Here is an 18,162-nt window from a genome sequence, read left to right as displayed (position 1 = left end):
TCTTGATGGAATTATTTCCTTATAAATCACTGCAACCCATCTATTATGTTGTGACTGCATTTTCTCTTTACTGACAAAATGACTATTTTTGCATCAATACTTAGTGAAAGCTGTGTTCTTATAAGCATATATTTTAGGTGGTCTTTGAACCACTTACTAAACAGTAATCTCACCCAGAACTTGAGTAAAATAACAGTAATAGCATTAAACTACACAGTACAAAGAGAGTCAAGAACCTATTAATGTGAAAAGAGCAGATAACCTCAATAATTGATCAAAGTGGAAAGAGACTAGGATTAAGGCAGGAAAAAATATCTTAAATTTAAATAGATGATTTCATTTTAAAAAATATGTTTAAGGTTTTTAAAAATAATCTGGATCTGAGATTTCATTTTCCAGTGTGGAAATTCCCTTAGTTCATGAAGATCAGTAACTGATCTATAACTGATGGGAATTTCCTGATATCCCTGACTTCCCCTTAATTACACAATCAGTATGATTTAAGGGTCATATTAGAATTCAGATCATTTTGACTCCAAAGTCTGTTTTGTAATCACATCATATTAGCTATTTTTATGTTACCTTATCTAAGTCTAACCATAACACCAGGATGAAATGAAGCAGCTATTATCTCTATCATACAGAGAAGGTTAATAATCTGTCCAAAAAATAAGATACATGTTCAGGTGGGTTTTCAACCAGACCTCCTGTGCTTTCCACAGGAATACACAAACATACCCACACTCTGTGTATATCTGTATACAAGATGTCTAATAAATTGAAACCTTTCAAAACTGTTAAAAATATACTGTCTTTAACTTCAGAGAAGTGGAGCTGATTTTCATATTGAGCTTATTTTAGGTTGCTATCTACAAGAAACCTATATACTTCCAAATCAACTGCCATTATATTTAGTATATAGCTATAATTTCTGAAGAAATTTTTGAAAGTATGCATTCATTTTCTCTTCGTACAATAATTCAGAAGCCAGTAAAAATTCTTTAGTTAAGAGAAGTGAAATGCCAAATCTAATGACAGCCAGTGATGGTGACAGATCTAGACCTCCAGATGCTTACTTGACTTACCCTTATTCCAAGTTCCAGGTTAATAGGCAGCAATAGAATCATCTGACTATACACGGTGATGTTCCCAAAACCTATAAAGAGCTGTGTATTATCAACTTTTCCAGATTTTCTGTTGTTGGCAAACCAAGACCAAAATTAATATGTAATAAAAAAGTCATATACTTTGGCAGAAGAAATAACCATCCTTGAATTTTGGCTCTCAGATATGTTAGTTTTTGTTTTAGTACAAAGTACTATATAAAAGTTATCATGAAGAGATGAGATTACTCATCTTCCAGACACAGGTGAGACACAAAGCAGTGAATATGGTATTCATTATTACTTTATTAACAATGTGGCTTACAATTTTTTCAAGTAAAAAGGGAATTTTTTTCCTTTAGAATAAAAATTAAAATATAACTCTGAATATAGATTTTCATTTATTTACATGAAAACATATATACAGAATACAATCTTACAGCAAACTAACAACATGCCCTTTGTCCTGCAAATTTCAAAAGTAAAAACACCATCAATTTTCTCTTTTACACACCAAAAAGTACACAACATATGAATCAAATTTCAATACAAACTATTCAAACTGGAATGCAAAACAGCAAAAGGGCTTTCAACATTCGCCACTAGAAAGAGTTTATGCTTCTTGGACAATAAATGAGAGAATTTTTTTCTGTCATTTTTCATTTGTCTCAATTTCCCAGCATACAAATTATTATTTTTTAGCAAAAGATTGTCATTCTACAAGTTTATTTTGTTTCAATACATCTTTTCCACCCACATGGGACCCTTATAATTCCTGGTTAAGGTTTGGCACGGCCTACAATTCTCATTGTTATCTGACCTTAACCATTTTTACTGATAGTTTAGGAAAAATTAAATGGAGATAACTTGGGAAATCATACTAAGTATCATTTAAAATAAAGAAACAAATGTGAGAAAGCTTGGCCAGAACTGAAAGTAGCATCATGTGTTGGCATTTTTAGTGTGTTAGAAAGATGTTTGGGTAAAATAAGTGGTTCAAACCAAACGAATTAGGATTCAAACCAAAATATTTAGTGGGCACACGGCATACTATGACACTCTGATGGCTGAAAGTGGAAAAATACATGACCTGCAGAATTTAACCACAATAAATGTTATCTAATTTAAAGAGAGGGACAAGAGATTAATTGTGAGCATGTTTTCCTATAAGAAAAATTGCACATAGTATAAGAACATGTTACATTATCACTGTTGCCACTTTTCTATAATCTTCATTTGCTTCTGAATTATTATTGCACCAAAGAGAAAATGAGAATATCCATTTTTCCAAAGGTTTTTTTCTTTATAAACTATGGATGTCTTACTTTAGAACGTCACTTCAAATATTCATGCCCTCTCAGAATTTTCTAAAAATGAAAAAAATTGAGTCTCATGATCTCTGTCAAAAAGTGACTGTGATGATCCAAATTACAGCAAAGTGGTTTTTGACATTTTTCATTTTCAATTATACAGACTCAAATAAAAACTGTTTTGTTTTTAAAGTAAGAAAGTCCCTAGTGCTTCCAAAACATTCCAGATTAAGGAGAAGCATGTTAGAAGAGGGTGTTTGCTACAAGATACAAAGGAAAGATTCAAGAGTTCTGCCTGACTTAACCCTCACAGCTCTAAGAGGAGGAAGATTGGGAAATTCTACTCAATCCTTGATGGGCAGAAAAGGATTCATTTCTGAAAGCTAAGATCCACAGCCTTGGATCATTATAACTTACTGAGGAATATTGAGAATTAAAATTTTCTAGTATAGTTGGTTGGGGAGGAGAAAGGTGGCAATGAAAAAGCAGGAAATTTTAAACTTTATTTTTTATATTAAGTTTTGTTAACACATCATGTTTTAAATATGCTATCAGAGCTTATTCTGTAAAAACTCTAGTGAATTCTCTTTTGCAGAATCTCTTATCATGATATAATTCCCACTGTTTTAAAAATTACATTTCCTTTAATTTTTCCTTTGTACAACTACCATCCACATTCATTTTAAGGAAACACGTGTATATCATATATACCACATATACATGTACGTATGTGTGTGTTTGTGTATGTATGGATTGGGGAGAGGAAGTGAAGGAAAATCGAATCCTCTGAATGGAGTATACTCCACAGTCTATGATTTTTTTGGGGAGGAGAGGTGGGGAGTTGGCTAAATTGTACAACTGCAAAAACTGTCTCTGATGGATCAAAAAGGGAATTAAGTCAGATTTTAAAGATAAGTTCTGCAATGTATAGAGGACCATAATATTTAGAGAAATCTGGTCTCAAAAGTAAGAGAAAGCACTATTTGGAGAGCAAATGATTGAAAAGAAATGGTACTTTTGGCTTGATGGGTATAATGAGATGATATAACTTCTAGAGGGCCAGAATGATGATGATGATGATGATGATGATGATGGATTCAAAAGTTTTTCTGTCCTAATGAGCAGTGGGAGAGAGGAAAAATTAAACTGCTCTTCAGAAACTTTTATCAATGTAACAGAAATGAGGAAGGACCATATCTAAAGATGTATCTGTATATATGTTTGTTTGTTGGGAAGAGAAAGCCATGGTAGCTGTGTTACAATTTGGGGAAATTAGAATGAACACACGGAAGTGAAGAATCAAAAGTTCTGGGAAATGTTAGCAACTTCACTGAGATGTGGGGCAGGGCTATACAGTAGCATCACAAACTAAAGGGAAGAAAGCTTCAAAAATTTCTCTTGATTTGAACACTGTGGTCCTAAAATGAGTTGGTTTTTCCCAAAGGCTATATCTTTTTGCCTCTTCTTACATGCACATAAATGATGAATCAACTCTAGAAGCATCCCATTCTTCTCTTGTTGTCCAGCAAAGAATATAGAGAAAATATAAGTCATAAAGATAAGGAAAACCACTAGCATGTAGTTCCATGATTCTAAACCAAGGCCTCTGAGCATTCAGTTAGAGACCAGACCAGCTTTGATTTATGGGCTTCATTAACACACCTGTTGATCACAGTGATGTCTTCCCCTTCCCTCCCCAATCCTTTTCCACTTCCTAAAAAGGACAGGAAAAGTTGATATCAATTCTAAAAGTAAAATTTTATAGTGCAGTCGGCTCATTTCTTTATATCAGTTTAAATGAAACAGAAATGGCATAGTTTGAAAAGGCCACAGAGAAAAGATCATAAAAGAAAAAATCTGCCCAGAGAAAAGGCCAGAATTCTTGAAATCTCTCTGCAATGTTAACTTCATGATACAGTATTTCAAGCCAAGGAAGCTGAGGACACAGGGCTAGAAGACCCAAAGAAAGATCAAAACTAGCTTGGAGAATTCAGAAAAACTCTACTACCAAGGAATCCCAAGCCATTCTGCTAGCATTTATAATGATGTCAACAAGCCATTGTTGTACATGATGCTCCATCAGGGTTCTCTACACAAAAGTCCATTTATTAAAGGTTTGTACTAGCTTTAGGCTGAGACAAACATTTCGGTAGCAGAAGATATCCATGTAACTTCTCACTTTTGTCTGTACCAGTCTCAAAATGCTGAATAAAGGTCAGCATTTCTACTTTGACTTGCCAGAGGAAGGTGAATCAATGAAATATTCACATAATGGATACAGGAGTGAGTCCAGGTCGAGATCAAATTTTGGGTGGGAAATGATCAAAACAGTTATTTTAGATAAGGCATTAACTGAAGATATGAAGCCATTGTGGTAGAACTGAGCTTTTGAATAATTTAGGACTTGTCACTAATATCAGATTTTTTTTTTTAAATCAATAGACTTAAAAAAATCACAGTAGATGAAAATAATTCTTTAAGAAACTTCCATGTTTTGATGAATGCTTAAATTACTGATTGGGTCTCATAGATGATTCTTTCAGTCTGAGAATATTTTTACCCAGGAGCCACACAGAGGTCTATCCATAGGTGGTCTAATTCCTTAATATCGGCAAAATGTTCCAAGTTGGTCAGGTTGGGGATATAGATGGAGTTGTGGCTGCAGTTTTGTACGGATTGCAAAGTGAGTAGAGAGCAGAGGGCTTTCAGCTTATGGTAATCACCGTTACATCTCCCAGGGTTGAAGTGATTTGTGAAATCTGGGCTACTTAACCACAACAAAGCCAGACCAAGCTGATAGGTAACACTGTGGAACTCCACCCCAAGGAATTTCTGGTTGCCTATGACAAAAGTCTCAACTTCTCATCTGAAATGTTCCATTTCCTTATTTTGTGATGCTTAAGTAAGTTGTTTCAACATGTTGTCCTGTAGGAGAACTGTAAGAATCCTCTTCCTGATCTGGTTACAGGCAGATTAAAGGGCCAAAGCTTTATTTCATCAAATGTTGTCTCTGCAAACTTTTTCTAGATTTCCTGTTCTCCATTCTTAAACTCACACTTTTCCTAAGAGCACTGACAAAACTAGAGGATTAGTTGGTCTTTTCCATAATTACATCCTGCTTTTAATACATATTTAACAAGACTCATGTCATAAATGTGACAGAAATGTGTTGATCACTAGGATCAAATTGCAGTGGCAAAAGTCACTTGAAAATGTGATCAATACACATTTCAATATGAAAGAAGTGTGGGCAAATTTGCTTGAGGCTTACATGTAGCTTTTTTTTTTTTTTTTTAAATTACCTGATAGGTATCCCACACAACTGTAGAACAAACACACCACTGACTCCTAACCTTTCTCTTGAAAAGCATAAGAAATCTCAATCAAAAGGCGCTGTGGGTTTAGTGGGAAAAAAGGGCAGCAAGATTGCCTCAGCTTTTGTAATATCACGGGATGCTGTAATAGAAAAACAGCAAGTTACGCTCTCAGAAAGCAGCTGTTGTATTTCAGTGTGCTTTAAAATCAGAGACATTAAATAAATGCAGGGGAGAGGGTCAGATCAGTTGAGAAGTTTGGGTCTTCCTCACACTCCGATTTTCCTCAGTGCTTCAATTGTACACGTCTGCAGGCAGAAGAAAGCCTGTCCCCAAATGGTCCATCTCCCATGCAAGAGTCTTCCAAGACGAGAAGAGCTGAAGTTAATTGGCATACTGGGCATAGAATGCAACTTTAACTCTTTCAATCTGATGGCAAAGCTTGATGGCAGGCCCCAGTTTCAGCTCCATGCACTCCTGCACTGTAGGAAGCGTCAATAATAGAAGCGCTTGGCCGTCAATATCCTGGTAGAAGAATACAAGAGTTAGAATATGGGTTCTAAAATTCTCTTATGTCATGGACCCCTTTGGCAGTCTGATGAAACTTACGATTTTTTAAGAATAATGTTTTTAAAGATACAAAATACAAAATAAAATTACAAAATTTTTTTTTTAAGTAAATAGCAAAAAACAAAAAAACCTATAAAGCAAAGCAAAGATGGAAACGCTCTGAACACAATGTGTAGTATTTATCTTGTAGGCTTTCTTAAAATGGAAATTTATTGCTTTATATTTCTTGAGCTGTGCATGTGATGATGTTTTTTCTTTCTTTATTTTGCAAAGAAGTTTTAAATCAATTTTTAAAAAGAAAAAGAAAAAAAAAATCCTGTTCCTTAGGTATATCATGGATAATTAAAATAATATAATAATATAATTCCTGGATGAGGGAAAAGAATGGTTAAATTGGCTGGAACAGTGGTGTCAAGCTAAGTTTCTAGATAGATTAGGATTTTCTCCTTTGGTGAAGATCTGGAGAACTCTGGATTACTCTGAATCCAATGCGAGTGAAGGAAGGCCTAGCAATTGCTGCTATGGCTAGTGATAACCCCAACAAGAATTCCTGGCCTTGTTAAGACCTGAATTATCAGCATGGAAAGTTAGTTCTTTGGGATTTAAAATAATTTTTTTGGGGGGGGAGAATGTTTATAAGTACATGATAAAGCAGAATTAATTAACAGCTAGCTAGAAGCAAGACAGATTAAAGGTGGAAGAAAAAACTGCAATAGAAGGTCAGACACTATAGACATATTTCACTATTCACAATCTTGGTTAAAACCAGCCTGAAGTATACATATATACCCCTGATAAAAAGATGTTTTCTTGTAGAGTGGAGAAATTCAGTGGTAAAGTTAAACACTAAATATTTAACACAGCTCTTTGATGGATAAGCACTGACCTTGTTGTAAACAAATACCCGAATCTAGGGATTTGTTGTGGATTTTTCTGATTGGGGCTACCAGCTTCCCTTCTCATTGCACTTAAGTCAAGTGCACATTATTACAATACAAGTTAAGAAGCTGCTACAATAAATGGAAAAGAGTATTCAGATTTTCTCCCTTTAATACTTAATATGGTCAGAAGTCTTAAAATCTTTTAAACATTTTTTTTTTCAATAGCTAAGTCTCAAAGATTTTAGGAATGGAAATACAGGAAACTGATTAGAACTTTATAGCTTCTGAAATGTCTAAGCTTATCACAGGTCTAAGGCAACGTGATTTAAGCTACGGTCATGCAAATCCAATTAACTAAGATTTGGTTAACAACAATAAGTACATTATTAGCTTACTTTGCCTGTATGAAGATTTCTATCAAAGTTTGTCTGCAAACTTAACTGACTGATCAGAATCCTTAGCAAAAGGTGGTATTTAAAACAAAGGTATATCAATCTTGGGAACAAAAGACTAAACATAAGGAACATTTATTTATATCACTTGATCTAGCTCAAAACTGTCATCTTTCTTTATGTGCTAACATACTGAAATGTGAAAACTGCCAGATTTACAAACAAATCAGGTTGAGTATAGATGTCAATGGCAGTCTTGTCCATTAATTTCTTTTGATTGCTGACAGACATTAAATATGATATATATCGAGAAATCCCTGTCTTAATGCTAAAGATACAAAGTTGTCATACTTTGTTCCAAGCTGTAAGGGACCTGAAAGACTTATTGTGCTGCAGTTCTGTTAAAAAAAAAAAAAAAAAAAAAAGATACTGGTCTGGGTATTTCTAAGATTCAAATACATTGAGATTATAAATTACAAACACCAGCCCAAATCCAATCCAAATACCATAAGCTTAAATTGTTGGAAACATCAATGTGGAAGTTTTTGCGCTATGTCTTATAATGCTTATTTACACTTGTAGTATCTGATTTTATTTTTTAAAAAATGCCTATTAATGTCCTAGCAGACAGATTTATTTGCTATTTAGCTAATATACAACATTTGACATGGCTTATATTCCCAGTAATAACTAGTATGATGAAAACTGTTATTATTATTACTAACATTGTTATTAATAAGCTAACAATTATGTAGCACTTTAAAGTTTTCAGAGTACTTTGCAAATATCATCTGTTAGATGCTATTATTATCTTTATTTTACAGATAAGGAACTAAGGCAAAAAGAGGTTAATTTACTGGCCCTGGTTCACATACCTAGTAAGTCTTTCAGGCAGGATATGAATTTAGATCTTCCAGATCCAGAACTCTATCTGCTGTGCCTCCTAACCTATTTATTAAGTTCCCCATGTGTCTTTATTATAAGTCTACTCTGCATACTATTTTAAGATGCTGAACATGGAAATCTTAAAAAATGATCTGACAACTCCCTCATCCAAAATCCCCTACTGCTGTCAAAGGGAAGACTGCTATCTTCCCTATCACCCAGGCTTGTAATCTTGATGTCAAACTTAATTTTTCATTTCCCATTCACCCCACATATCTAATCCATTGCTGAATCTTGTTCTTTCCACCTGAATATATCTAATAGTTACACAATTATTTTAAAAATTGGAATGTGACCTCCTCAAGGGAGGGAACTGTCTTTGCTTTTCTTTGTATTCCCAATAGATGTTAGCACAGGTCGCGACATGTTGGGCACATTTACTAAATGATTTAAAATTTAATCTTTGATTCAAAATATAGTTCAATAACATGGAAAGGCTCAGTATCATTATTTTGAATATCAATTATTAGTATATACTTGTATAGGTGTAGAGGATGCAGAAATTATTCTTCTCTCTCTTTTTAAATGTCAGATATTCATCTAACCTTCTTATCAAAAATTATTCCTATTAAAATATATTGGAAAATGGATCTTACAGAATCAAGTTCTTTCATGTTTTTTATTCTATGGATGGTAGATATAGAAATGTGCATTTTTGGAGTATAATATAACGTATATATCCATTTAGAAGGATAGTTATATAAAATTTCAGAACTAAAAAGAAAATTTATAATTCTTGCAAATGCTGCCTTTTTTTTTTTAATAACCACTCATCAGTTTATACTATTGAGGGAGATAACATATGTTTCATTAAAAATATTTGAGGGTCACCAGCTGGAAGCCTCAGTTAAATCAGAATCTTAGGGGTTTGGCCCAATAAATGTCTTTGCCTTAATGCTAACTAGTTAAATAAGGTAATTAAAGGTCTAATTGAACAAAAAGGTTCAAGTGCCCATTTATTTTAATAATAATAGGTCAATAGGTAACAAAACTTTCTACTATGATAAGTAAAATGTTTAATATTAAATTCGATTCTAAATATGAATAAACATGCCATCCTGTAATGCTACTTTATTTTTCTCTTTCAGATAAAAAACAAAAGAAACAAAAACAAAAAATGAATATTCTTAACTGACAGTAATTAAATTTGTTTTTAAACTAAAGCTGGAAAGGCCACTTAGGGAAGTAGGAAATAGAAGTTGGTCCTAATGACTAATGGCCCTAAAAGTAGAATTAGGGAAAGAATAAAGCAATGAGCAAAATAGAAAGAACTGTGATTTTAGAATGAGAGGATCTGAGTTTGAGTTTATAAAATATTTATAAAATTGTTGGACTCTGTCTCTTAAGTTAGGATCTTGTGAACTCAACTTATGTGACTAACCTAATAACACTGAAAACTTTCTATTCCATTTTCATACTCCAAATTTCAAAAAATTGACTACATTTAGATGTATATAGATACTTGTGTAATTTAAGGCTTCCCCCCTCAAATTTCCAGTGTTGAATAAAATGAGTGTTATTTTAACTTATTTCTAATGCCAATTTATCAGCTGGATATTAAAGCATGCATTTCTTCTTTTTTATCTTAGTTGCTGCACACAGTGAATAGGGATTATAAATCAGAACAGAGTTTAGTTCCCAGCCTTTCACTTAACCTGGAAAGTAATTGTTGCAGTTCGCAGTTTAATACTGATAATTCTGATACATTGTTTAAACAAGGTTGAGACCACCATACTCGCTTTATTATTAAAATGGAGAAGAGTTTGTATACCAACAAACCCTAATTCAAATAGGCTCTAACATCAGGTTTTTATAGATTATGTCTTCTTACTCCTGCTTGAAGTAGTCTACACCAGTAGAAGTGTTTAGTATCTGTTTAAAAAACCAAGCAAGTTTCTAAATCAAAGGTTGTTATTATGGGGCTCAGTTATATTATTTCAAGGGGATCCAACTTGGACGTAAGAAAAAAAATTATATTTTTTTTTCCACTAATCATTAACCTCTAATTAAAATACAGTATTTTCTTCAAACCATGAAAACATTATTGAGTTCACAGGCTTCATTCACCCAAATGCCAAAGGGATCCAAGACACATAAAAAGGTAAAGAATCCTTGTTCTGAATGACCATTTTTGCTTATCTAGAACAGATGGTCCCTGAACAGAAGCCAAAGGGCTATTGACACAAGAGAACATACAACATTCTTCCCTTCAATCAATAATTAAAAACAAAACAAAACAGTAATAAAACTGCCCTTGCTATGGACCAGAAGGAACAAATTAAGAAATTTCATGACCCTTTCTTTCCTTAATTTTCCCAATCTAATGAAAAACCATGTAATTTGTCCCATTTGTAAGATAGAATATACTACCATTTTAGAGTGTCCTTTGAGAAGAAAGAACTTTCAAAATTGATGAAAAAATGTGTTAACTTTTCTCCCCATTACTGTTTCAAAATGTCTATACTGCTGATGCTGAGGGATAGGATAGCTTGTTTCTGATTTACTTTTGTAAAGGCAATTTAAAATGTGCTTTTAGTCGTTCCATACACAAAATATTTTTAAAAAATGAAAATTCAAGTTTAAAAAAAAACTACCTTTTTTTTTCCCAGTGGGGAAAATTGTGGTATAATTGAAAAATACAGAAAATGAAAATACAGATATACTACACTGAACACTCATTTACTTAAATTTGAACTTTCACATAAGGATAGCAAGCCAGTCATGGGTGGTAATCACACCACAAACTGTGCCTTCAAGGAAAGTAAATTTCCTTATTTTCTTGGGGTAAAACAACTAGCAAAACTTTAGTATCATTTTTTGAAGGGACTAGAAGGAAAATGGGTAGAACAAATTAAAAGTAATGTGGGTCTCTGGTTTTGCATTCTATAAAATAAGAGAATATTTTCTAACCTCATACTCCTGTGGAAATGCTGAGAAAATGCCCATCTCCAGGTTGTATAGCAAATTTTATTACAACTTTTTGACAAGACTCTCAGAGAAATCTTACTCACACTTTCTGTAATGAAATAATAAGCCAGTAAAGGCTGCAGCAATACCACAGTCCGTATTAGCAGGAGAAGGAAATAAAGACTCATAAAATAAATCTGAGTTAGAACAGGCCTAGAATCATCACAACTGAGTAATAATTCTACCTACAATGTACCTGACAAATGGACAATTAAGAATAAATTAAATTTTAAAAATTATTAAGCATCTCCTGTGTTCAAGAAGCAAAAATAAAATAAAATAAAAATGGTAGCATACCTGTTCTTGAAATATTTTGGCCAAGGGAGCACAATCTGTCAGTTTAATAAACCTCACCACATCTGTCACTGTCCATTCTAATGGGTTACTTTCCAGGACAAGCTTCTCCTCCTCTTCATGTTTTACCTCCTACAGAAATTCAAATGTGAAAATTAAAATGATAAATATTGCACCAATACTCCTTTATTCCTTTTTTTCTTAATTGAAGTTTTTATAAACATACGCAAAGATACCCTTGAAAAACCTTGTGTTCCATTCTTCCCCTTCCCCTAACCCCTTACCCTAGATGGCATGTAATTCAATATATTTTAAACATGGTAAAAACATGTTAAATCCAATATAGGCATACATATTTATACAATTATCTTGCTAAACAAGAAAAATCAGATCAAAAAGTTAAAAAAAAAAAAAAAGAGAAAATAAAATTCAAGCAAACCACAACAGAGAGTGTGAACACTACGTGGGAAAACTGGGGCACTGATGCATTGTTGGTGGAGTTATGAACTGGTTCCCCTCCAACAATCATTATTATCTTTTCATGTCATCTCAGCCAATCTGATAGGTGTGTAGTGGTATCTCAGAGTTGTCTTAATTTGCATTTCTCTGATCAATATGATTTGGAGCACCTTTTCATATGACTAGAAATGGTTTCAACTTCTTCATCTGAAAATTGTCTGTTCATATCCTTTTGGCCATTTATCAATTGGAAAACAGCTTGAATTCTTATAAATTTGAGTCAGTTCTCTATATTTTTTAGAAATAAAGCCCTTATCAGAACCTTTGAATGTAAAAATGTTCTCCCAGTTTATTGCTTCCCTTGTGATCTTGTATTATTTTTAATTGTACAAAAACTTTTTAACTTAATATAATCAAAATTATCTATTTTGTGATCAATAATTATCTCCAATTCTTCTTTGGTCACAAATTTCTTTCTCCTCCGCAGATCTGAGAAGTATACTATTCTATGTTCTTCTAATTTGCTTATAATATCACTTCTTAAATGTCTAAATGACGATCCCATTTTGACCTTTTCTTGGTATACAGTGTTAGGTGTGGGTCATTGCAGTTTCTGCCATTCTAATTTCCAATTTTCCCTTCAGTTTTTGTCAAATAGTGAATTCTTATCCCAAAACCTGGGGTCTTTGGGTTTGTCAAACACTAGATTAATATTATCATTGACTATTTGTCCTGTGATCCTTGTTTCACTGATTGACTACTCTTAGCCAGTATCAAATGGTTTTGATGACTGCTGCTTTATAATATAGTTTTAGGTCTGGCACAGCTAGGCCATCTTAATTTGCCTTTTTTTTTTTTCCTTTCATTGATTCCCTTGAAATTTTTGACCTTTTGTTCTTCCAGATAAACTTTATTAATTTTTCTACATCTGTAGAATAACTTCTTGGGAGTTTGATTGGTATGGAACTAAATAAGTAGATTAATTTAATTAGTATTGTCATTTTTATTATATTATCTCAGACTACCCATGAGCACTTGATATTTTCCATTTTATTAAATCTAACTTTATCTGCATTGACAGTGTTTTATAGTTGTATTCATATAGTTCCTGATTTTGCCTTTGCAAATAAACTCACAAATATTTTATATTATCAAGTTATTTTAAATGGAATTTCTCTTTGTATCTCTTGCTGCTGGACTGTGTTGGTAATATATAAAAATGCTGATGATTTATGAGGATTTATTTTGTATACTGCAACTTTGCTAAATTTGTTAATTGTTTCTAGTAGTTGTTTAGTTGATTTTCTGGGGTTCTCTAAGTATAACAATCTTCTGCAAAGAGTGATAATTGTTTCCTCATTACCTACTTTAATCCTTTAATCTCTTTTTCTTCTCTTACTGCCAAAGCTAACATTTCTAATGGAATATTGAATAGTAATGGTGACAATGGATAACCTTGTTTCATTCCTGATCTTATTGGGATTAGTTCTAATTTGTCCCCATTACACATGATTCTTGCTGAAGGTTTTAAATAGATGCTTCTAATCATTTTAGGAACAAATTCATTTATTTCTATACTCTCTAGTGTTTTTAATAGGAATGAGTGTTGGATTTTATAAAATGCTTTTTCTCCATCTATTGATATAATCATGAGATTTGTTAATTTGGTTCTTGATATAGTTAATTATGTTAATAGTTTTTCTAATATTGAACCAGCCCTGCATTCCTGGTATGAATCCTATCTAGGTCATGATATATTATCTTGGGGATGACTTTCTTTAATTTCTTTGCTAATGTTTTATTTAAGATTTTTGCATCAATATTCATTAGGGAAATTGGTCTATAATTTTTTTTGTCTGTTTTCATCTGATTTGGTTTAGGTATCAGAACCATATTTGTCATAAAAAGGAATTTGGTAGGACTCTTTTCCCTATTTTTTCAAATAGTTTGTATAGTACTAGAATTAACTGTTCTTTAAATGTTTGTTAGAATTCACACGTAAATCCATCTGGTCCTGTAGATTTTTTCTTAGGGAGCTGATTAATGGCTTGTTCTATTTCTATTTCTAAAATGGGACTATTAAAATAATTTATTTGGGCAATCTATATTTTTGTAGGTATTCCTCCATTTCACTTAAGATTATTAAATTTATTGACATAAGTTGGGCAAAACAGCTCCTAATTATTGTTCCAATTCCTTCTTCATTGCTGAAAAGTTCTTCCTTTTCATTTTTGAGATTAGAAAAATGAAAGAAGAAAATCAAATTGTTAATCAGATTAATGAAAGTTTTATCTATTTTGTTTGGTTTTTTTCCCACAAAACCAACTCAGTTTTATTTATTAATTCAATAATTTTCTTATTTTCAATTTTATTAATCTCCCCTTTTATTTTCAGAATTTCAAATTTGGTATTTAATTGGGGGGTTTTAAATTCTTTTTTTTTTAAGCTTTTTAAATTGTAAGCCCAATTCATTCTTTATTTTATGCAAGTAAGACTTTAAAGGTATAAAATTTTCCCTATATATAATCGATGGCTGCATCCCACAAATTCTGGTATGTTGTCTCATTACTGTCATTCTCTTGGATGAAATTATTGTGTTTATGATTTGTTGTTTCACTCATTCATTCTTTAGGTATTAGATTATTTAGTTTCCAATTAATTTTTGGTCTATTTTCTCCAAGGATCTATCATACCTATCTTTTCTAGTATTCTATTTACCTCCTTAACGTTTTTCTTATTTATTCGGTGCTTTGATTTACCTAGTTCTGAGAGAGCAAGGTTGAGATCTCCCAATATCATAGTTTTGCTGTCTATTTTTTCTTGCAGCTCTCTTAACTTTTCTTCTAGGAATTTGGATGCTACACCACTTGGTGCATACATGTTTAATATTGATATTGCTTCATTATCTATGGTACCCTTTAGCAAGATATAATTTCCTTTCTTATCTCTTTTAATTAGATCTATTTTTGCTTCTACTTGATCGGAGATCAGGATCGCTACCCTTGCTTTTTTTACTTTACCTAAAGCATAATAGATTTTGCTCCAGCCTTTTCCCTTCACTCTGAATGTATCAATGTGTTTCTTCTAAACAACATATTGTAGGATTCTGGCTTTCTCTTGGATGAAATTATTGTGTTTATGATTTGTTGTTTCAACCATTCATTCTTTAGTATTAGTAGTAGTCTGCTAACCGCTTCCGTTTTATGGGAGAGTTCATCCTATTCACATTCACAATTAAAATAACTAATTCTGTATTTCCCAACATCTTATTTACCCCAAATTATGTTTTTTTTTCCTTTTCTTTTCCCCTTTCCCTCCTCCTCAGTATTTTTCTTCTGACCACCCTTCCCTCAAGCATTCTTCCCACTTTACAGCCCCTCCCCCTTTCTTATACCTTTACTCTATTACTTCTGTTTTCCCTTCTATTAACCTTCCCCTTTCCTCTCCCACTTCCTCCTATAGGGTGAGATAAGTTTCTCTGTGAAACCAAATATGTCTGATATTCTCTTTTTGATCCAAATTTGATGAAAGATTCACACAATGTTCATTCCTCTCCCTTCTTTCCCTCAATTATAATAGGTCTTCTTTGCCTCTTCATGAGACGTAATTCCCCTCATTTTATCTCCATTTCCCCCTTTTTCCAGTACAATCCCCTTTTCATCTCTAGTTTCCCCATATTATCATAATAAAATCAAATTAAATCTGCATTCTCTAAGTATACCCATAACAGAGATACAGTTTCTCAAGAGTTCATTCCTTTTTCCTTTTTAGGCTTCTCTTGAGTTCTGTATTTGGAGATCAAATTTTTTGTTCAGCTCTTGTGTTTTTATCAGAAATAAAGGAAATTCACCTATATCATGGAAGGTCCATCTTTTTCCCTGAAAGATAATGCTCATTTTGGTTGGATAGTTGATTCTTGGCTGCAATCCAAGTTTCTTTGCCTTTTGGAATATCAAATTCCAGGCCCTTTGATCCCTTTAAGGTGGAAGCTGCTAGATTCTGCCTGGGTGATCCTGATTGTGATTCCTTGATATTTGAATTGTTTCTTACTGGCTGCTTTTGTCATGATATTCCTTGGAATTTTCATTTTGGCATCTCTTTGAAGAGGTGGTTGTTGAATTCTTTCAATGGCGATTTTACCTTATGGTTCTAAGGCATCAGGAAATTTTTCTTTGATGATTTCTTGAAAGAAGATGTCTAGATTCTTTTTCATCATGGTTTTCAGGAAATCCAATAATCCTTAGATTGTCTCTCTGTTTTCCAGATCAGTTGTTTTTCTGATGAACTATTTTACATTTTCTTATTTTTTCTTTTTTTTTTTTTTGCTTTTGTTTGACTGATTCTTGATATATAATTGAGTCATTCATTTCCATTTGTTCAATTCTAATTATTAGTGAATTATTTTTTTCAGTTACCTTTTTTTAGTTCCTTTAGTATTTGGCCAATTGAATTTTTAAGTGAGTTGTTTTGTTCTATGAATTATTTTTCCATTTCACAAATTCTGTTTTTCAACAAATTGGCTTATTTTTCATATCTATTTTTGTAAGTAGTTATATGCTTTTTCTACTTCATCAAATCTATTTTGTAGGGAGTTATATGCTTTTCCCTTTTTATCATATCTATTTTTTAAGGAGTTTTCTTTAAGGAGTTTTAGAAATTATCTAAATTTCTGGTTTTCCTTTTCTATACTCTTAGAAAAATCTCATTTCCTTTCCCTATTTTTCTTCTAACTCTTTGAATATCCTTTTTGAATTCTTCCAAGAGAGTTTTGTCAAATGGGGCCTAACTCATATCATCCCTTGGGGCTTCATCTGGAGGTGGACTGATTTTAGGATTCTCAGGGTTTAAGGTCTGTTCTTCTTTCTCTCCATAAAAGTTGTCTATAATCAGAGATTTTTGCTTTTTTGCTCATTTTTTTTTAAAGGTTGAGGTCTGCTCTTAAGGCAAAAGGGCAACAGCTGTTTAAGTCTGCCCTGGGGCTGGTGATTCTGACTGACTTCCAGTGCTAGATAATAGCAGTCAGGTCTGGAGCTAATGGCTTACAATTTGCCTTTTTTATTTGCTTCTGGGTGTCTTGCAGCAAATATGCTAAACCACCAGCTTGCAACCAGATCAGAGTAACCTAAGAGCCTTGTGGTAGGGTGCCACAACAGCCTGGCTCCTTGCCCCAGGTTCCCTGTGATCTTGGCTTGGCAAGCTCTCCCTCATCCAATTGAAACAAGACTTTTCCTGCAGTTCTTCCAAAATATCTTCTGAAAATGTGGGGTCTGTCTGCCAAACCTAGTTCAAGGCTTAATCTGCTGTTGATTTGAGGGAAGGTCAGAGGAGGTCACAGAAAACCATGTCTACTCTCTGCCATCTTGGCTCCGCCCCAATACTCCTGATTAATTTTGAATATTACTGAACCACTGCATACATATATTGCATCTAAGATATACTGCAACATATTTAACATGTATAGGACTGCTTGTCATCTAGGGGAGGGGGTGGAAGGAGGGAGGGGAAAAATGGGAATGGAAGTGAGTGCAAGGGATAATGTTGTAAAAAATTACCCTGGCATGGGTTCTGTCAATAAAAAGTTATTATAAAAGAAAAAAAAAAGAATATTACTGAACCAAACCCTCCCACATAAATGACATTTGTAGTAAAGTATGTGAAATTGTAAGTTACATTAATTTTCCATTCCCTAGAGCCAAAAGGTTTAATTTAGCCATTTACTAAATACATCATCAATAACCAGGGTCAAGGCTATGTGTTTTAAGAGTTGATATGGATTCAGAACATGACAAATAGGAGCAAAAAAATTCAGCACATATATACTACCTAACTGTAGCACATTAATACAAAGGCAGAAGTTTTAGCCCTACTATACAAATAAGCAAACTATGGTACCAAGAAGATTGATTGCATTAGTTCATGGCAGCAGA

At 33.0% G+C, this 18,162-nt stretch overlaps 1 protein-coding gene across 2 annotated transcripts in view; it reads right to left on the bottom strand.

Moving 5' to 3' along the window:
- Positions 1-4,170: 4,170 nt before the first annotated feature.
- The window catches only part of SFMBT2 (Scm like with four mbt domains 2), a 301,913-nt gene continuing 287,921 nt past the window's right edge, over positions 4,171-18,162 (bottom strand). For both annotated transcript variants that reach the window (XM_051962302.1, XM_051962303.1), the window contains 2 exons: positions 11,780-11,908; positions 4,171-6,252 (listed from right to left, as the gene is read on the bottom strand). In XM_051962302.1, coding sequence (XP_051818262.1) covers positions 6,112-6,252; positions 11,780-11,908 — 270 coding nt within the window. In that variant the 3' untranslated portion in view covers positions 4,171-6,111. The remainder of the gene's footprint in view (positions 6,253-11,779; positions 11,909-18,162) is intronic.

Source organism: Antechinus flavipes, chromosome 5, assembly GCF_016432865.1.
Source record: "Antechinus flavipes isolate AdamAnt ecotype Samford, QLD, Australia chromosome 5, AdamAnt_v2, whole genome shotgun sequence".
NCBI lineage: Eukaryota > Metazoa > Chordata > Mammalia > Dasyuromorphia > Dasyuridae > Antechinus > Antechinus flavipes.
The sequence above is the reverse complement of the archived record's forward strand: the minus strand, read 5'-3'. Positions and strand labels throughout refer to the sequence as shown.